This window comes from Choloepus didactylus, chromosome 17 (genome assembly GCF_015220235.1).
Source record: "Choloepus didactylus isolate mChoDid1 chromosome 17, mChoDid1.pri, whole genome shotgun sequence".
NCBI lineage: Eukaryota > Metazoa > Chordata > Mammalia > Pilosa > Megalonychidae > Choloepus > Choloepus didactylus.
Window position 1 is genome coordinate 45,423,592 of NC_051323.1, and position 20,774 is coordinate 45,444,365.

Here is a 20,774-nt window from a genome sequence, read left to right on the forward strand (position 1 = left end):
GTGCAAAGGCGGGGGCCAGACAGGCTGGTGGAGAGAAATCTGGTCCACAGGCTACCCACGAAGCCATGTGCTTGGCTCAAGGCTTTGTTTGTTGGAGGTAGAGACACTTTTTACTTATCACAGAGGTGACAGTGTTTGTGAAATCCTACACCCATATGACAGCATCCACCAGAGGGGGCCACCTTTTTCTACTTTGCAGAAGACAAAGGCACTGTCTAGGCAAACAGTGGCCCTGGGAGTGGAGGTGTGATAGAGGGAGAAAAGGAAAATGTGTGGAATATCTGCTGTCGACTGTAGCTGTGTACTGTCCCCAGGCACTGCCCAGGGTCCTTGATGCTCATTTATGGAGGTTGTCTTATTTAATCCCCGGAACAACCATGCAAGGTAAGATTTGTAAAGAATACCTGTTGTTTTGTCTACCCAGGACAGCACCATTGTTTCTGCTAAATGTTTTTATCTAATTTAGCCTCTGCACTCATGTGGTTTAAGTGGAAGCTGCCATGTTTCATACATCCTGCCCAGACCACTACTGATTAGCCTTGGGTGGGCACCTGATGCTGGGTGGGACAATCATAGCCCTTCCCTGATCATTTTAAACTCTGACTCAAACCGTGAGTCTCCCTGTTTTATTAACTAAACTGGGAGAAGTGAGTCTGGAAGCTGTTGGCCATTCATGTTTCAGCTATGTGGAAATAGCTAATCCAAGTAAATGAAGCAATAGTGCAGAGAGAAGCAAAGTTAGTTTTACCTCCTTACCAGTAATTTCTAAGAAAAGCACACAGAGGAAACGAGCCATTTGTGAGTTCTTGGTGCTAGTTATCCCTGAGACCCTGTTATACTTCTGTCCTTCCTTCAGTTGGACACTTGAGTCAATAAGTCCCTCCCTTTCTGCCTAGCAAATAAGCAAGTCTGGTTAGTATTCTGTCACTGGTGACCAAAGGAATCTTGAATACTACAGTATTATCATTATAGATGAAGAAGATGATGTGCAGACTTTGAGAAACGTGCCCAGAGTCACACAGTTGTTAAATGGCAGTGCTAGGTTTCAAATCTGTCTCCAGAAATCATGTACTACAAGTCTTTGAGTAGGAAAATGGCTAGTTTAGCTCTGTCATTTGAAAAAGATTACTCTGGGCATAGTATAGAAGATGGATTTGGAGGGGATGAGAATAAAGGCAGAGATCATGAAGGTCTGAACCAAGCATGGTGGTGAAAATGAAGAGGAGGCTGAGGGTTTCAGGCATATTTGGATGAAAGAATCCACAGGACTTGAGAACCCAGCATGGGAGGGTAGAGGAGAGGAGGGAAAATACCTATACAAGGATAACTCTGAGGCTTCTACGTTATGATTCCATTGATCTTCTCCCCTTTTCTTTTCCTTTTTAATCTCCTCTTTTTCAGTTTCCCTATTTCTTTGGGCATCTTTCTTCACTTTTTAAACTTGTCCCCTCTCCTTTTGGTTCCTAACCATGCAACCAACTGCCTAAATGAAGCTGAGAGTACAACTCCTAAGGGACAGAAAGTTCTAAATTATACACTTTTGTTGTTTTGTTGGTGTCCCTTCACATCACCCCAGAAATGGAAAAATGGACTCGAGTGGATCATTTAGTTTTGTGGCAGGGATGCTTCATGTTGCAAGGAATAGAGAAGGCAACCCAAACTGGCTTCCACAATGTAGAAAGTAAATGGACTTCTGTAACCAAAAAAGTCTAGAAGTAGCTCAAGCTTTAGGTATGGCTTGATCAGAGATCTGGCTCTGTTGTTTCTGTTCCTCTCTCAGTTCTTCTCCTTGGTTCAGCTTCCTACTCAGGTTGCCTTCTCTCCTGGAAGCAAAATGGTTACAGCAGGTCCAGGCATCACCATCCAGAAGGAGAGGGAGAGCATCTCTTGTCTCCACTCAAACAAAAGTCTTCGGTTTCCTCTGATTTGATCAACCTAGTTCATCCCTGAACCAATTATAGTGGCCAGCAGAGTGTCGGGTGGTTGTTACATTGAGCCTGGGCTACTGCCCATCCCTGAAACCATCACAGTGACAAACAGCTGCGGCTATCCTGATGGGGCCTTTCTAGGCCCATCCCAGGCCCACCCAGTGAGTGCCAGGGCTGGGTGGGATGGATGCTGGGGAGGCATCCAGCCATGTCCATTATATCTGGGTTGTTGCTCACCAAAGTTCCTAACCTCTCCCAGATAGACTGGGAATAAATCATTATAAATTATCTATTATAATTAAATAAGAGAGAAGCAAATGTCAAGGTGGGATGGAGGTGGAAAGGCTCCAGATCAATCCATGATTTATTCCAAATACAAGTCATTTTGTTTGTCAACACAGGATTTCATGTCCAGTCTGAATCCCTAATTCTTGGCCTATGGTTGGTATTCTTCTCCCTCTCTGAATCTCTTTCTTAGAAATGACTGGTAAGGAGGTAAAACTACTATTGTCATCCTTTTACTATGGTGCTGTCCTGATCTTCTGTTGCTTTCCTCCGCATATACCCAATGTCTTCATATTGCAGTCTTTTCACTCCCCAGCCTCCAACTGGCCCACCTTCATATCATCATGCTCTGTGCCACACCTTTTCCTCTTCCCTTCCCACCACTAAAACCTGCCATCTGTATCCTTTCCTCTCAGGACTCAGACGTAATGTACATTGCTCAGTTTTTTGAGCTAAGGTATTAATGGCTTAAACACTGCAGCAGTTTCTTAAAGGTCAATGGTTCCTAATGATCAGAATGATAAAAAATAAAGATTGGCTCACTTGGTTTTCAGATCTAGTTAGAAAATATCTAATTCCCTTTATCCAGTTCATTACATACCAGAAACTCAGAATCTGTGTCCCAGTCTCTGCAATTTTGTTTCAAGCACCGTTGATCACGTTCTGCTGCAACCTGAGGTCAGGAGACCAGTTATCATAACTGATGGCAACACTATCCATTGCTGAACTGTAGGAAAAGACCAGGAGACCACCCCTTCCCCACAGGTTGCTGGTTTGAGATCATCCCTCTCAGAATACTCATATGATCTGGGAGTGGCTCCCTATGGTAACCTCCAAAGGAGGTTGGATCACAGGTCCCTCTTCTAGAAATGAAGTTAGTAATGTTGTCCCACGCTTCAGTATTAAGAGTCCCAGAACAACTCACTTATGCTTGTTCCTCCATGGTGAACATTTTAGCAACTGTGCATTAGAGCCACATTTTGAGTTTGAGGAATCTCCCACTTTTTGAGTTTTGGTGGGAACAAAAATCACTTCTTGCTGAAAATTACAGACACTTGCTCTCCCGGGCAGATATAAGAGTTAAAGCAACTACGGTTTAAATACAGGGCACACTGTCTCTGTACAGTGGGTTCACAATCTAGTTCCTGATAGAGGAAGTGGCACATCAGAGCAGGCAGTGGTGGTGGTTATGGTGTAATTGGTTACCTGATTCAAGAGTGGCAGCAGTGGCACCAGAAGTGGTTTTCTCATCAAACTAATTTCTGAGGCATGTGTTGGGCACTGTTCCTGGAAGCATTTTTGAGCAGATTCTCTAGCCATCCCACAATGCTTTGAGCTACCCCAAATCCTTTTAAGACTCCTTTTCTGTTTGATCAGCCACAGACAGTTTCTTTTGCTTGCAACCCAGCCTCCTGAGAAGGGGTTGGAGGAGCAGATCACTATACTGAAGGTGCTTCTATATTTAAGATGCTTTGCATAGAAGGCGTAGAGGTCTCTACTTCCACCATGTCCAAGTAACTGCTACTAGACTTGCCTTCCACTTTAAACAATTAAAAAATTGCACAAAATAGATGAAACCACAGTTTTCAGCACAGAACGGATTCCTGTAAATGGGTAACAAATAGGGTAAGCTGTGCTATACTAACATGTTAGCTTTCTGCTAGAAGTACTTTCTGAATTGCAGCACAATGATGGGGAACTAGTGGAGCCTAGTAGTCTTGAATTGAGGAGAGAGTTGAGACTTTTCAAGGCAGTGTACCAGAGAGGAGAGTTTTTAGCAGAAAAAGAGGCTCCAAGAATCTCCTTGAGTCTGTTGCTGAATATTAATTTGCACATAGGGTGAAACTCCACAATGCTAGACAAAGAACTACCAGGGAAGTCTGAGGTGATTCATTCCCAGGGTTCATGCAGGGCTGGAAGACACCTTGTTGAATGCCCAGAGAACCCAGGTAGGTCATACATTAGTAGAAGAACTAATCTAGCTCTGGAGTAAAGGTTACTGTAGACACCCCTCCCCCCAATAAAGTTTAAAAACAAACCTCAAAAAGAACACTTACATGTAAATTTTACCTCAATTTAAACAAAAAAAAAGAACAAACTTATCCACCATTAACCTGTTAGCCAGAACAAACTTCAACATTTTTTAAAGGACAAGAACAATATCCAGACATTCAACAACGTAAAATTCACAATATGAAGTGTCAAATAAAAATTATTAAATGTGCAAAGAAGCAAGGAAATGTAACCTAAAGTCAGAATAAAAATCAGTCATTAGAAACAAGTCCAGAAATGATAGAAGTAATGGAATTAGCAGCCAAGGACTTCAAAAGTAATTACACAGACATGTGCATGCACACGCACACACACAGGATTTTAAGGAAAATGAACATAGTGAGGTAGGAAGTGAAAAATCTATATTAAAAAAAACCTAAATGGAACTTCTAAGCTGAAAAATGCAGTATCTGAAATGAAAAATAAACAGGATGTGCTCAACAGCAGATTCGATTGTAGAAGAAAAGATCTGTGAGCTTGAAGACATAGGAATAGAAACTATTCAAACTAAAGCATAGGGAGAAAAAGACTAAAAAACAAACAAAAAAGCACCATGCCTCAGTGACCTGTAAGACAATAGAAAACAATTTAAAATACACACAATTAGAGTCCCCAAAAAAGGGAGTGGTTTGAAGAAATAGTGGTGAAAATTTTTCCAAACTTAATGAAAATTATAAACCTCAAGCAAGATAAATACAAAGTAAAGCTACTTCATAATTAAATAACTGAAAATCAGTAACAAATAGAAAATTTTAAAGGTGTTTAAAAAACATCACATACAAGAAAACGAAGATGGAAATTAATTGCAGAGACAATGCAAACCAGAACATAATGGAGTAGCATCTTTAAAGTGCTGAGAGTAAAAAGAAAAAAAGAAAAAAAAAAGATTGTAAGCCTATAATTCTATATCCAGCAAAAAAATTTCCCTCAAAAGTGTGAAAGTAAAATAAATCTGTTTCAGATTAAAAAAAGCTTAAAGAATCTTTTAACCTAATGATCTGTACTTCAAGAAATAGTAAAGGAAGTTCTTTAGAGAGAAAGAACATGAAGCTAGGTGAAACTTGGATTTAGGTAAAGAAATGAAGAACACCAGAAATTGTAAATATATGGACAAATATAAAAGACATTTTTTTTCTAATTTTAAAGAGTTAAGACATCATTTATTCTTTAAATAAATACGTACATGATAACAATGTATCGTGTTGTTTATAATGTAGAAATAAAGTCTATGTCAACACTAACAAAGGATGGGAATGCAGAAATAGAAGTATGTTTTTGCAAAACCCTTACATTATAATACATTTAGTGTAGAATGTTATTTGAATGGTATAAGTTAAAAATGAATATTGTGGGGGGAACTTCTGGTGAAGATGGTAGAGTAGGGAGCTCCAGGACTCATTCCTCCTCGAAAACAGCTAGTGGACAGGCAGGAACTGTCTAAAACAACTGTTCTGGGGCTCCGGAGCCCAGGGGAGCACTGTGCAGTATTCAGGCAAGAGCGGGAGGTGGAGGCTGAGAAACGGGTGAAGAACTACAAGCAGCTCGTGCTGCTGCACCTGCCAGTGCCCATCCCCCAACCCCGAGGTGGGCTGCCTCAGAGACTGGTCACTGCCTGGCTGCTGCAGATGAAGAGGGATGTGTGGGAGTCCTCTTCCCCAAGAATAGGGGTGGACTGCGTCTGAGCACTGATCACGGCTTTTGATCCGCAAATTTGGATCGCAGGGTCCCAGCTCTGAACTCCTGTTTCACTGATACAAATTAATTATAATTAACTCATAGAGTTAGATTCTACAGTATAGGTTACCAGGGGATAGAATGTGGTAGAGAATGGGGAGCTAACAATTTATGCAGAGTTTCTATTTATGTTCGTTGTAAATGTTTGGAAATGGATGGTGGTGATGGAAGCATTTGATCATGAGTGTAATTAACAGTGCTGAATTATGTTTGTGAATGTAGTTGAAGGGGGAAGTTTTGGGTCATGTATGTTGCTAGAAAGAAAGTTAAGAGATAAAATATGGGACTGTTTAACACAGAGAACCCTGTTGTGGACAATGGACTGTGATCAGTAGTTCAAGTATAAGAATGTTCTTTCATGAATTATAACAAACATTCGACACTATTACAGGCTGCTAATAATAGGGTGGTTATGTGTGCTGGTTTGAATCTGTTATGTCCCCCAGAAAAGACCATGTTCTTTTAATCTGTTCTTGTGTGGGCAGACTTATGGGTGGGACCTTTTAGTTAGGCTATTTCAATTGAGATGTGACCCAGCCCATTCAAGGTGGGTCTTAATCCTTTACTGGAGTCCTTTGTGAAGAGGATAAAAGACAGTAAAAGCCCAGAGAGCTGAGAGGGAAACACCCTGGGAGAAACAAGCAAGGACGCACAGGAGCTGAGAGAGAAAGCCATTGAAACCAGAACCCAGGAGAGAAGGACGAGCAGACATCACCAGGTACTGTCCCATGTGACAGAGGAACCCCAGATGCCAGCAGCCTTTCCTCAGAGAAGGTATCTTCCTCTTGATGCCTCAATTTGTACATTTTCATGGCCTTAGAACTGTAAATTTGTAACATAATAAATCCCCTTGGAAAAAGCCAACCCATTTCTGGTATATTGCATTCTGGCAGCTTTAGCAAACTGAAACATTATGGGAAAAAAAATACACCTAATATAATCTATGGACTATATTTAACAGTAATATTTTAATATTCTTTCATCAGTTGTAACAAAGGTACCACACTAATGCTAAATGTCAACAATGGGGGTATATGGGAATGTTGTAGTTTTATGTGACTTTTTCTATAAACCTACAACTTCTCTAATTAAAAAAAAAAGATTTTTAAAAACAATATGCTAAGTGAAAGAAATCAGACACAAAGTACCACATATTTTGTGATTCCATTTATATAAAATGTAAATATAAATAAATTTATAGAGATAGAATTAGACTTGTGGTTATATAGGGCTGGGGAAGGATAGAGTGATTGAGAGGTGTCTGCTAAGGAGTGTGGGATTTTTTCTTGGAAGTAAAGAAAATGTTCTAAAATTGATAGTGGAGGTGAATGCACAACTCTGTGATTATATTAAAAGCCATTATTGTACACTGGATGAATTGTATGGTATGTGAATATATCTCAATAAAACTGCTTAAAAAAGATGCAATTTGTCAACCTAAGAGCAATCACTAAAACCGTAAAATAAAAGAGATATAGATAATAATTCATGATGGAGATAAAATGAAATAATCAAAAAGAAGGCAGTAATTGAGGACTGCCAATTTGGTGGGCCGAGCCCTCAATCTTGGGGCTTGCCCTTATGAAGCTCGTTACTGCAAAGGAAAGGCTAAGCCTACTTAAAATTGTGCCTAAGAGTCTCCCCCAGAGAACCTCTTTTGTTCAGATGTGGCTTCTCTCCCTAAGCCCACTCAGCAGGTGGACTCACTGCCCTCCCTGCTACGTGGGACCTGACTCCCAGAGGTGGAAATGCGGGGCATGACTCCCAGGGATGAGCCTGGACCCGGCATTGTGGGATTGAGAAAGTCTTCTTGACCAAAAGGGAGAAGAGAAATGAAACAAAATAAAGTTTTTGTTGTGAGATTTCAAATGGAGTTGAGAGGTCATTCTGGAGGGTATTCTTATGTGCTATATAGATATCCCTATGTAGTTTTTAGTGTATTGGAAAAGATGGAAGGAAGTACCTGAAACTGTCAAACTGCAACCCAGTAGCCTTGATTCTTGAAGACAGTTGTATGACTATTTAGCTTACATGTGTAACCGTGGGATTGTGAAAACCTTGTGGCTCACACTCCCTTTATCCAGTGTATGGACAGATGAGTAGGAAAATGGGAACGAAAATAATTGAAAAATAGGATAGGATGGGGGGGATGGGATGTTTTAGGTGTACTTTTTTACTTTTATTTCTATTTTATTTATTTATTTATTTATTTGTGGAGTAATGAGAATGTTCAAAAATTGATTGTGGTGGTGAAGCACAACTACACAATGGCACTGTGAACAATTGATTGTACACTGTGGATGATTGTATGGTATGTGAATATATCTCAGAATTAAACTGAATTTCCAAAAAAAAAAAAAGGCAGGAGAAGACGAAAAAACAGCTGATGGTACAAATAGAAAACAATTAGCTAGATGATAGAGTTAAACCCAACCATATTGCTAATTGCATCATATAGAATAACACCTGAGGAGGTTCAGAGCAGGTGGCCCTACTATCCAGGGAAAGGGGGTGAAATGAGAAACTTTGTGTTTGAGGGCTTAAAACAGACAACTGTTTGAGCCCTGCATGAGGGCTGGGGAAGGAGGTGGTTCTGGGTTCCCGAGGAGCTGGTGCCTGCCCTACCCTGAGCCAGCACTCAGGCCAGCTTATTCCCTGGCTGTGGCGGGGGCAGGGGCATGACCATCCCACCCCCCACCACCCCATCACTCTATGCTCAGGCCTGGATGTCCTGTCACTTCTGGTCAGCCCAGGGCTCCTCTCTTGACCGGGCTCACAGGCTCTGGCACCCACCCACCACTGCAGACAAGCTCTAGGGATCCAAGGGATGGCCTGGAACCAGAAGGGGAGAGGGTTGTGGACAAAGGTGGTGGGAGACTGCACAGGGGCACCCTGGAAACATGTCAGATAGAGAGTCGTTGTGTCCTGCCTGGGCTCATGAGAACTTCAGTTCAAGGTGGGACTTCCCAGCAGATTCCGTTGGTGCAGAGCTCAACTTTAGCTTCTTTGCAGCCATGTGGCCAAACAGATTATAATAATATTTAAATAATTTCATGTTGCTTGGTGCTCCAGTTGCCCCAGGCCTTTCCCTGGCTCCTGCTTCCTCCTGATTCAACATCTAAAGAGCAGGGAAACTTCAGGACCTAGTTCCAACTGAAGTAGTCCTATTTTGGTTGATCAGTGGTTAATTATGTCCCTGATCATGGAATAGGTTAGGATTCTAGAGGCCTTCCTGGACCTTCAAGTTATGTCTCTGAGTAGAATAAGGGAGACTTAACCAGGGGACTCCATGATTATCTATTTAAATGACTTCCATTCAGAAAACGTTCATACTGAGCTTTGAGTTCCCACGAAGTTGGGAGGAGAGGAGGAGGCATCCTTCCAGGACAGGCCACTACCCATCTTTGTCTTCATCTAAGAGAAGGTTGCAAATCCCTAAAGGTTGTTGACAGTCTATAGGGGAGACTATTTTCTCACTACCCATCCATTCATCTGTGGGCCCAACAAATAATTATCATTAAGCTACTGCTGTTTAGATGAGTGCAGAGGGGAGCAGAAATAGCACTTTTCCCCCAGAGAGTTCACCTAAGTGCAGTGAGGGGTAGACTGGGTGGATTCCTTCCTTTCCTTGCAGCCCAGAGCCTTCCGCAGCAGGGGTTGAGGATGCCTCATGGTAGAGGTGAGGTCAGGTGGGACTCACTGCAGTGAAAGAAAAGCCAACCCTGAAGCAGCCTCTGGCATCCAAATGTGTCACTCGAGGCTGAGGACTAGCAGCAGACATTACTCCTGTGTGTTCCTGAGCAAGCAGAGCATTTGCGTTCACTCTGGGGACTGTTCCTGTCCATGGCTTAGAGGCTGGAGGCTTGGGCAGCCAGTTCCCTCTGGAGGACTCAGGCTCCAGGGCTCCCCGCGGACCCCATATGGGACTCTGGGCTCTGGCCTGGGCCTTGAGGAGCATGGTTCCAGGTAGGGAAGGTGAGGGGCTCCAGGTGCTTTGTTAATGACCACATCCAACATGCCCCTAGCACTTTACAGAGCTTGTTCTCGCCTTACACCATTTTTGCACCCAGAACTCCTACAGCTCCCCCACCCCCTATCATGCCTTTACCTGCTTCTCTTTCTGTTTATTGAAATGATCCATCCTATAATACTTGTCTTTACTCCTCCCTCCCTGACCAGCCCCTTGCCCACAGGGCTGCTCCCTTGGTTGAAGCCTGCAGCTGCTCAGCCGGTATCCCTTTCTGGTTCTTAACCCATCCCATTTGGGTGCCAGGTAACTTTCCACGTCTCCATCCCGAGGCCCTCTCTGGAAAGCCCAAGGCATTGCTTCAAGTTGGGTCTCCATAAAGCCTTGATTGATTCTTGCCTGTTTGGATAAACCCTCAATGAATACCCCAATTTTCTACCTCCGGGTGAATTTCCTTGAAGTTAAGGTACTACTTTGGATCTGCCCTGAAACCTCATTTTCTTGTCTGAGCCCTCAGTTTCCCTAAATTCCTTTATGTCTTTTTATCTGCCTTTCACCCTCTACCCCCACCATGTTCTATTATTATCTGTGCCGGTTTGAATGTATTGTGTCCCCCAAATGACATTATCTTTGTGGTCTTGTGGGGCAGAGATTTGCTTGGAATGTGCCCCACCCAGCTGTGGGTGATGATTTTGATGAGATGTTCCCATGGAGGTGTGGCCCCGCCCATTCAGGGTGGGCCTTGATCAGTGGAGCTATGTAAGTGAGTTGACTCAAAGAGAGGGAATGGAGTGCAGCTGGGAGTGATGTTTTGAGGAGGAGCAAGCTTGCTAGAGAGGAACGTCCTGGGAGAAAGCCGTTTTGAAGCCGGAGCTTTGGAGCAGATGCCAGCTGCCTTCCTAGCTAACAGAGGTTTTCCGGATGCCATTGGCCATCCTCCAGTGAAGATACCCGATTGCTGAGGTGTTGCCTTGGACGCTTTGTGGCCTTAAGACTGTAACTGTGTAGTGAAATAAATCCCCGTTTTATAAAAGCCTATCCATCTCTGTTGTTTTGCATTCTGCAGCATTAGCAAACTAGAACAGATTTTGGTACCAGAGAAGTGGGGTGCTTTTGCTGCTGAGTTTGCAAATACCAAACATGTTGGAACAGCTTTTCAAATGGATAAGGGGAGGACTATGGAAGAATTATGAGGAGCTTGATAGAGAAGGCCTAAACTGCTTTGAAGAGACTGTTTGTGGAAACATGGACTCTAAAGATACTTCTGATGAGGACTTGAACAGAAATGATGAATGTGTTGTTGTAAACTGGAAGAAAGGCAATCCTTGTTTTAAAGTGGCAGAGAATTTGGCAAAATTGAGTCCTGGTGTTAGATGGAAGGAAGAATTTGAAAGTGACAGCCTGGAATACTTAGCTGAGGAGATCTCCAGACTACATGTGGAGGATATACCCTGGCTTCTCCTTGCAGCTTACAGTAAAATGCAAGCAGAGAGAGATAAACTTAGAACTGAACTCTTGGGTTCAAAGAAACCAGAAGCTGATGATTTGGAAAATTACGAGCTTCCAGGGGGTGGAATCCCAGAAGCTACAGCCCAACGTGAGGATGTAACCAAACATGGAACCCAGCCACCATTTCAGTACAAGCCAAGATTGGAAAAGGAGTTAAGCAGAAAGGATTTGTGGAAATCCTATTGTCTGATGGCTTTGACCCCTGTGTGCTTCATGCAAAGCCAACAGAATTTTTGCGAGATCTTTATAGACGGAGCCATTACCAGTCTGGACTGGAGGAGACAGACAAGGAACAAACTGAAGGAAAAATTTCTTCAAAGACATAGCCATGGAGGTTGAGGTCTGGAGTCAAGAGGTCTCGGGCTGGGAGAGCGGAGCAGCCCACATGCATGGAAAGGGTGAGTTTGCCCTGGAGGTCGAGGGTGGGCTTTCCGCCTCGATGCTCTGGAAGAGTTTTGCCACCTCAGGTCCCAAAGAGGTTGGAGCACATTCCCAGGGAATTGGGGAGAGCCTGGCTGCCACCACACTGTTCTGAAGGGGTAGAGCATGTGCCCCGGAGATGGAAGGGAATCTGGGAGCTGCCCCAATGTTTGAGGAGGGTGGGGCCGAGAAGGTGGTCTCCCCAATGTGTGGATATGTTGGAGCACTCACCCAAGCATTTGGAGAGAAAAGGGCTGCCACAAAGGCCCTTAGGAAGGGTTAGACTCCCGCTCTCTCAAGCCCCAAGGATGCAACATTGTTCTGTAAATGACTCTCAGACTTTGAAATCTAATGGAGTTTGTCCTGCGGGTTTTAGGAACTGTTTTGCTCCTGTTAACCCTGTTTTCCTTGCTGTTTCTCCTTATGGCAATGGAAATGTTTATCCTATGAATGTCTCTCCTTTGTATATTGGGAGCACATAACCTGTTCTAAGTTCACAGATCCACAGCTAAAGAAAAATTATGCCTTAGGACTGGCCATGCCTATAATTGATTTTGATGGGATCTTGTGCTGAAATGATTTAAGTTTCTGTGGTATTGTGGAATGACTGTATTTTGTATTTGGAAAGATAATGTCATTTTGGGGTCCAGGGGTTGGAATGTGCCGGTTTGAATGTATTGTGTCCCCCAAATGACATTATATTTGTGGTCTTGTGGGGCAGAGATTTGCTTGGAATGTGCCCCACCCAGCTGTGGGTGATGATTTTGATGAGATGTTCCCATGGAGGTGTGGCCCCGCCCATTCAGGGTGGGCCTTGATCAGTGGAGCTATATAAGTGAGCTGACTCAAAGAGAGGGAACGGAATGCAGCTGTGAGTGATGTTTTGAAGAGGAGCAAGCTTGCTGGAGAGGAACGTCCTGGGAGAAAGCCGTTTTGAGGCTGGAGCTTTGGAGCAGACGCCAGCTGCCTTCCTAGCTAACAGAGGTTTTCCGGACGCCATTGGCCATCCTCCGGTGAAGGTACCCGATTGCTGAGGTGTTAACTTGTACGCTTTGTGGCCTTAAGACTGTAACTGTGTAGCGAAATAAACCCCCATTTTATAAAAGCCTATCTATCTCTGGTGTTTTGCATTCTGCAGCATTAGCAAACTAGAACATTATCTATGGTAGGTCTCAAACCACCCTTATGCTTTAACTGTCTGCAGGGTAATGCGTTATAAAAAAACTCATGGTGAGCTTGGAAGGGGTGTACAAACTGAGTTCCTTCATTCACTGAGCTCCCTCGACATTGCTGATTCCTGACTCGCCACACTGCAACATGAAGACCTGCTTACCCATTCCTCTCCCCCACACACTGTGAGCTTGGGAGACAGGGCTGGTGTGCACAGAGCCTGGCATGTGGTAGGTGCTCAACAAATATTTTTTGAATGACAGTAAAGGTAATACACCTTCCCACATACTTATCATTTGAAATCCCCAAAAGGTGTCACTATTCCTCTCTTCCTTACCCATTTCCTGAGCCCTACAAGCTGCACACTCCAAGCTCTGAGGAGCCCCTGCCCTGCTCCACTAAAGGTCAGAAGAGCCACGATCTCTTAGCATCCAGATGCCCAAGCTTGATTTTGCTTCCCTTTTGGGTGGGGGTAGGAAGTTCACACCCAGACACGCTTGAGCTCAGACTTGCTTACAAATCCCATCTGGAATGAAGAACAGCTGCTTCGGGGGCTGGGCAGGCTCCAGGCCGACCAGACACATCTGCCCACTGAGCAGCTCTACCTCCGTCTCGTTCTCATGGTGCTGTAGATTCCACACTTCTGCAGGGCTGTGTGACCCCTGGAGACAGGCACACAGGTGAGGGCAGCAGGCAGCAGGGAGGTTTCCAATCTCTTCCCCTTTGAGCCCACGAATACAAACTCAGCAGTTTTGAAATGTCTCCTTCCCCAAGGTCATACGGAAGGGCTTCAGGGCGGCTGGCAATGTGGTCTCTTGACCTAGGTGGTGGTTACAGGTTGTTTGTCTTATAACAATAATAATTCATTAAGCTGTGCATTTATGTCCATGCACTTTTCTGAATATGCATTATGTTTCACAATAACAAAGGAAAAGAAAGAAAGATTCCCCCCACCTGCAGCCCTTAAGCCAATCATTCCACATTTAAAAAGCCTAATCTACACCCTCCTGGAGAAGGAGATTGTTGCCATCACAAACCTTCTTGGAGGAAGCAGAAATAAACTGAAGCAACAGAATGCACTGAATCCAGCTCTGATCTGGTTGAGCAGACCATGCTGTCATTATTTTGAGAAGGACTCCAGAGGTCAAGGAGGTGATGGGGCTTAAACTGGGCTTAGAAATATGGGTGGGATTTAGGTAAGTGGAGAGAAGCAGAGGAGGGCATTTCAGCCAAGAGAACAGAATGAGCAAAAATTGTGAGCTGGGACTGAGTCTTGATGTGTTTGGGAGCAATGAAGAGACCCTGGGACTGAAGAGTTCATGGGAGGCAACACTGGCCTAGAGAGCCCTAGATGCTGCCCCCAGCCCAAGACACAGGCCATGTGAATGCCACTCACAGCGCCAGCCTGCCTCACTGAGATGGAGGCGTCTGAACCTTTGTGCAAGGGCAGACGTGTGTGTTTCACATTTCTTGTTTTGTTTAGTTTTGCTCAAGCCACAGGCCCATGTGTGCTCATAATCCCCATTTCAGACAGACTGGAACTTCCATCTGCTAGCCACTTTAGACGGACACCCACATTCCTGCAGACACTTGCTCAATCCCTGACTTTTAACCCTGCTCCACCCTGCAGCTGCTTTAAAGTCACGACACCAATAAGCTGCTTAGACATGGGGATGTGATGAGGGGGCTGAGAACCCAGGACCACAGACTCAGGGAGGGCGACGTGTGACAGGCTGTGAGATGACACCTCCCCCCTGCTCGAGAGCCCTGGAATTTGGGAACCTTGCCCACCATCACCCAGGAGGTGCCATGGAGCACCTGGGAGTCCTCAAACCCAGGCAGAGCTACCACGTGTGATGCAGGGAGGCAAGAAGCGTTCCCCCTTACTAAAGCCAGGGGAAGCCAAATACTCTGATGCATTGTTTAGACACTCAAAAAAAGAGTGCCTGTGGTGAGGAATGAGGCCTCAAGCAGAGAAGAGATCATGATGATGATGATGATGATGTGATGATGGTGATGGTGATGGTGGTGAAGAAGATGACGATAATGATAGGCTAGCATTGCACTAAACATTCACTTTTTTCTTTTAATCTGCACATAGTCTATGATATGGATGCTATTATTCTCATTTTACAGGTGAGCAAACTAAGGCTTCCAGGGGTGAGCTGCTTTGCTCCCCACCCCAAAACGTGCCTATACTTCCCATTCATGTATTAATTCAACATAAAGTTGTACAAATGCTAAGTGGCAGAACTAGGATCTGACTCCAGAGCCCACAAAGTGGAAGCTGGTGAATCCCACATGAGTCCTCTCTGGATGTGGTGAGGATGCCCTCCCTTGTGGACTGGAGCCCGGCAGCCCCAGTAGCATGTGTGTCCTTCTCAAAGACTATCTGGCGAATTTTGCTTGCTCTAGTTTCTCACCAAACAACATTTGGATTTGGCTTCTTGTATGACTCACATACAGGGAAAGAAAGCCATGATCCACCAACTCGACAGCTGTATTTTTTTGTTAGTAAATTAATGAACTGGCTGCCTGGGTTCACACGCATCTGTTTCTGGGGATTGGGTTGCTGCAAGCCCACCCCAGAGCTGAGGCCCACCGTGTGCCAACTTAATTGGAATTCCGAGCCTGCAATGGTCAGCCCCAGGGACGGTGGCTGTGCCAAGGAAATCCCTCTTGGCCTTCTCTGGAAGTCTTGGCCAGGCTCCCCCAGTGACAGCTTGGCTCATTAGATTCAAGCCGCCCGGTCAGAATGCGAGGGTCGTCTGCAGAAAGAAGGAAGCAACAGTGCCAGGTTCCAGGGTGTGTTCCAAGTTCCATATTCTGCCTGCAGACTCTTGGTGCCAGAGCAGAGGCAGGTCCTTGGCAGTGGACGGGTAACGGTTTGGTATATTTTTTTTCCTCTGCATGCACATAATCTGGGAATTCCTGGATTTCTCACTCTCTCTGCTTTCATTGATAGTGGCTCCCAAAGCTGGTGGCCAATAGGGTTGTATGGGGTGCCTTTTAAGATACAGATTCCCAGAGCCTACTGGCAGAGAACTTGATCCAGGGGGTCTGGGGTGAGACATGGAAACCTGAATTTCTTAAAGATCCCCCAGGTGATTCAGATGTACATCCAGGTTTGGAAATCTATGCCTGATGCAAAGATTACCTGCTATCCCACCCAACTCCCAGCTCTCCAAGTCTCCATCATCTGTCTTCCCATACTCTGCCTTTTGTTATCATTCAAGGGGTCTTGAAACCCTTCCACCTCCAGGTAGCCTTCCTGGAATGAATCCCATATGACCATGAATTTCTTATGACTCTCTTCAGCCTTTCTCACCCCAAGATGTGCCTACACATTCCATTTATGTATTAATTTGGACTTTCCATTGCACTGGTCGATGCCTGAGTCTTGGGCCATCATTGACTAACGCACTTTTGGACAAGGTCTACCCTAAACTGCCTCATTATTTGGTGACAAAAAGGCTGTGAGTATAGCTGGGGCAGCACTTCACTGACCCAGGTTCAAGCCTCTGTTCTACCAATTTATGATCTCAGCTTGTTCTCCCTCTCTGGGCCTCAGTTTCCACATCACGGCTCCCTTTGGGCCATGACACTCTCTCTTTCCTTCCCTTTTGCACTCCACAGCTGAGGAAGCGGAACCCTGGGATAGTCCTGAAACCTTGCCCTAAATCCAGGAAGCAGAGGCCTGCCAGCCACCCCTTGCCCTCCCCTCCGAGAGCAGCCATGGCGCTGAGCGATGCGGATGTGCAGAAGCAGATTAAGCACATGATGGCTTTCATCGAGCAGGAAGCCAATGAAAAGGCAGAAGAAATAGATGCCAAGGCCGAGGAAGAGTTCAACATCGAGAAAGGACGCCTTGTGCAGACCCAGAGACTGAAGATTATGGAGTATTATGAGAAGAAGGAGAAGCACATAGAGCAGCAGAAGAAAATCCAGATGTCGACCGTGAGGAACCAGGCGAGGCTCCAAGTCCTGAGAGGCCGGGACGACCTGGTCTCCGACTTGCTGAATGATGCAAAGCAGAGACTCAGCAGGATGGTGGCGGACCCAGAGATCTACCAGGGGCTGATGGATAAACTAGTGCTCCAGGGCCTGCTGTGCCTGCTGGAGCCCCTGGTGATCGTGCGCTGCCGGCCACAGGACTTCCTTGTGGTAGAGGCTGCCCTGCAAAAAGCCATCCCTGAATACATGATGGCCTCCCAGAAACAGGTGGAGGTCCTAGTGGATCAAGAGATGTACCTGCCCGCACACATGGCTGGGGGCGTGGAGATCTACAGTGGCGATCAGAGAATAAAGATTTCCAATACCTTGGAAAGCCGGCTGGATCTCTTAGCCCAGCAAAGGATGCCGGAAATACTAAGGGCCTTATTTGGAGCGAATCCCAACAGGAAGTTTTTCCTATAAGCCTGTGGGAAGTGGAGCTCTCGTGTGGAACTAAGTTAAATTGGGCAAAGGAAACTAGCCATGCTTGCCTCTCTCTTTGATGCTTTGCTATTGTTCTGTCTTCTTTCATGAGACACTCTTTGCATATAGACATTATAAAGTGTTAACTTTGGAATAAAGCCCAAATTAATGCTCAGAAACCTAATTCTGGTCCCACCATCCATCCATGAGTTTCTGGCAAGTTCTACAATCTGGGGTGAGGGGAGAAAACACGTGAGATGTGGATGGGGTTCTTGGTCTATGGGTTTGAGTGTTCCAAGTTTCCTTCGGATGATGTGAGATGTGTTTCCCTTTTTTTTATTTCAGCTTCAGTACCTGAACTCACGTCACTTAGTGAGGTTAGAGCCTTCCTCACGTACAGGGCAGGCTTTGTGGGCATAGGACCAATGTGCTTGCACAGGGTCCATGCTTGGAAAGGCTGGCTGCTAGGGATTTAATGCTCTGTGGTCACTGTCCTGAACGTCTTAATTTTATCTTTGAATTTGGGGTTGTGAGTGAAATCTGATGGGCAACAGAGCAAGGGTGGGGTCATGGGGCCTCTCAGCTCATGCATGGTCCTGAGCTCCCCACCTCCCCAGGATGGGACCTCTGCCACTACTTCTCAGCCCCCTGGTGCCCAGCAGCCCAGCCTGCCCTTCCCCTGCCCAGAAATCGCTGCTGTCCTCTGACCTGGGTGTGGACACAGGAGGGTCAGGGCGGTGCCAGTGTTCTGCAATGTCTCGGGGCCAGTACAGTGGTGGTTGTCCCAGCACATTCAGTGGGCAACTTGATGGGGTTACTCTTGCCCATCAGTACTGAGAACGTCCCAGTTTAAAGACCCTGGGGTTTAAAGATCCTGGGTTTTAAAGACTCTGGGGGTCTCCTATCCACCGAGGGCTGGGCAACAGCCCACTGAGCAGAGAGGTGACTGGGAGGACTTTGTTCATCTCTTCCAGCTTGAGGCCCCTCAGGAAGAACCCAAGAAATATAAGTTGTGTAATTTATGTGACTCTGAAGGTAGACATTGCACAAAATAAAGAGGAATGGCAAAATTCACACTAATAATTTAAAATTTTAATTTTTCCTTACTTAGACAATAAATAGCAAACACTATGACAGATTGAAAGAGAGACCACGGAAGAAAGGAGAAAGATTTATATTTTAGGGCCTTTAAGAGCCTTTAACCACTTTTTCCCCTGCTTTTTGAACAAAGGACCCCACTGTTTCATTTTGCACTGGGACTCGCAAATTGCATGAGTGTGCTTTATTTATTAAAATAATTTTTTGAAGAAAATAAATTATAAATAGCTCTGCCGAAGGGCAAAGATTGGCCTGTGTGGTCAGGACTGAGGTTACAAGGGACAGAAATCCGTTGAGCTCAGACACAAAGCAAGGCACAGGTTATTGGTAAACAGGGCTGTCTCGCAGAATCTGGGGACAGGAGAGGCTAGAATTGGGAATCAGAGAGCTACCTGAAATCCTCTATATGGCACTTCATTTCCTTTAAGAAGTGACTTTCTCTAGTGTCCAGTTTAAACTGTGAAGTATGCATGCCCCACGAGCCCAAGTTTACATGTCATTCTGGAAGCAAGCCTGCTTCCCTTGGAGACAATTCTGCTTTTCTAAGAGGGACTCCATTTGGCCCAGTTTGGGTCAGATGACCACTTATGATCCAGTTGGTGTCTGAGGGGAGTTCCCAGAGAAAGAGGGGGGTCTTTGTCAGCTGGATAGGCTCCCCATTTGGTGACTTTTATGTGAGCCCTTTTGAGTTGTGAATCCAGTCATTCAGTAAATATTTTCTGAATGCCAACAATAAGTAAGGCACTGTGCTAGGAGCTGGGCTGCAAAGAAGAATATGATCTGGTCTTGTCCTTTATCTAGTTATAGAATATAAACAAATTATTCCAATACAACATGGTAAGTGCCAGCAGAGCAGTGTATACAAGACACTGTGGGAAAATAGTGACAGGAAGAGAGGATTACGTAAGTCTTCCAGGGCTGGTAATAATCAAGCTGGGGAAAACACTCCAGGCAAAGGGGAAGGCATGTGCAAAGGCCTGGGAGTATGAAAAAGGGAGATCTGTAGCTCACTCTGATGGATGTGAGGGGTGAGCAGAAAGTGACCAAGATGAGGCTAGAAAAATAGGTGGTGTTCGGGTACTGTTCTCAGGAGTTAGGACTTCATCTGGGGGATGGGTGATGAAGGGTCATTGCAGGTCTTTAAATAAGAGTGAAGTGACAAGAGCTGGACTTTAAAAGCTTATCTTAGTGCTACTGTGTGTGGAGGACATATTGGAGAAGGGAGAGGCTAGAAGCAAGAGACCTGTCTGGAGGCTCTTTATCAGCCCACGTGAGAGATGATAAATAATCTACCCAGGTCATTTGTGAGGCAGAGCACATACATTGATGCTAGGCTGGGACAGATTAGAACTAGGGACCTATAGCCTGTTTCCACCCTCTCCTGCCTCTCTACTCCACCCCCACCTCCAATAAATCCTTTCACTTGACCCAGCTTAAGGCTTTGCATCGCAGTTTCATGTCATCTTCATAGTTTTTTCTTTGAAGAATCCCCTTACTCTCAAAACCTTCCCCCTTCTCTCTAATACTCATCCCAGGCTCAGCAAAGCATCACCTTCCCAGCCGACTGAGCTGCCAGCTTCTAGGAACATCTGGTACTTCTTCACCTGGGAACTCAGAACCCAGAACCAGTTCCTGCTGTAACCCAGGAATGTCTGAACATCCTTGGCCCACCTCTGCTCTGTTACTGGGGGACCCCAACATTAATTCATCTCCCCAAAAAAGCTGATAGCAATGTGGATTTTATGGAAGGTTTTGTGTGAAGTTGAGGAGAGTTTTACATGGAGCCTGTGGGGCAAAATTCCCCCTAAGTCCCATTTCAATATCTCTATGTTTTCCCTAACTTTTTCCTGTAGCTGCCACAGCTTGTCTCTTTCTTTCCAATCTTCTCTTCAGCCTCTCAGCCCTATGGGTTCCAGTCTTCTCCCTCACATTATCCTCTCAGCTAAACAAGAACCCCGCGGTTAGCCGAACCCACACCTCCCACAGTCCCCTGCTGGTGGTGGTGGTGGGGGGGGTCCCTGGCCTGGCCGCAAGGCCTACGCCTCTCCTTCGGACTCCTCGTGCACTGCCTTTATTTACTGTTGGCTTCTTTATCGACTTGTCTCCTCTTTCTAGACATGTGCAACTCCTTATGGGCAAGGATTGCATCTTTAGTTGTTGCCTCACCTGCTATCTTATTTTAGTGCCCGACACTG

The 20,774-nt window shown here is 45.3% G+C and overlaps 1 protein-coding gene across 7 annotated transcripts in view; it reads left to right on the top strand.

The window, feature by feature from the left end:
- ATP6V1E2 (ATPase H+ transporting V1 subunit E2) overlaps positions 1-20,774 on the top strand; it is a 46,779-nt gene that overhangs the window by 2,987 nt on the left and 23,018 nt on the right. For 2 of the 7 annotated variants that reach the window (XM_037807799.1, XM_037807800.1), the window contains one exon: positions 16,702-17,637. The exons of 3 other annotated variants lie outside the window; for them this stretch is intronic. In XM_037807799.1, coding sequence (XP_037663727.1) covers positions 16,801-17,481 — 681 coding nt within the window. In that variant the 5' untranslated portion in view covers positions 16,702-16,800 and the 3' untranslated portion in view covers positions 17,482-17,637. Of the gene's footprint in view, positions 1-199; positions 380-13,550; positions 13,746-16,701; positions 17,638-20,774 lie in introns of those variants that run through there. 2 more of the 7 variants (XM_037807801.1, XR_005212494.1) reach the window with 2 other exon arrangements.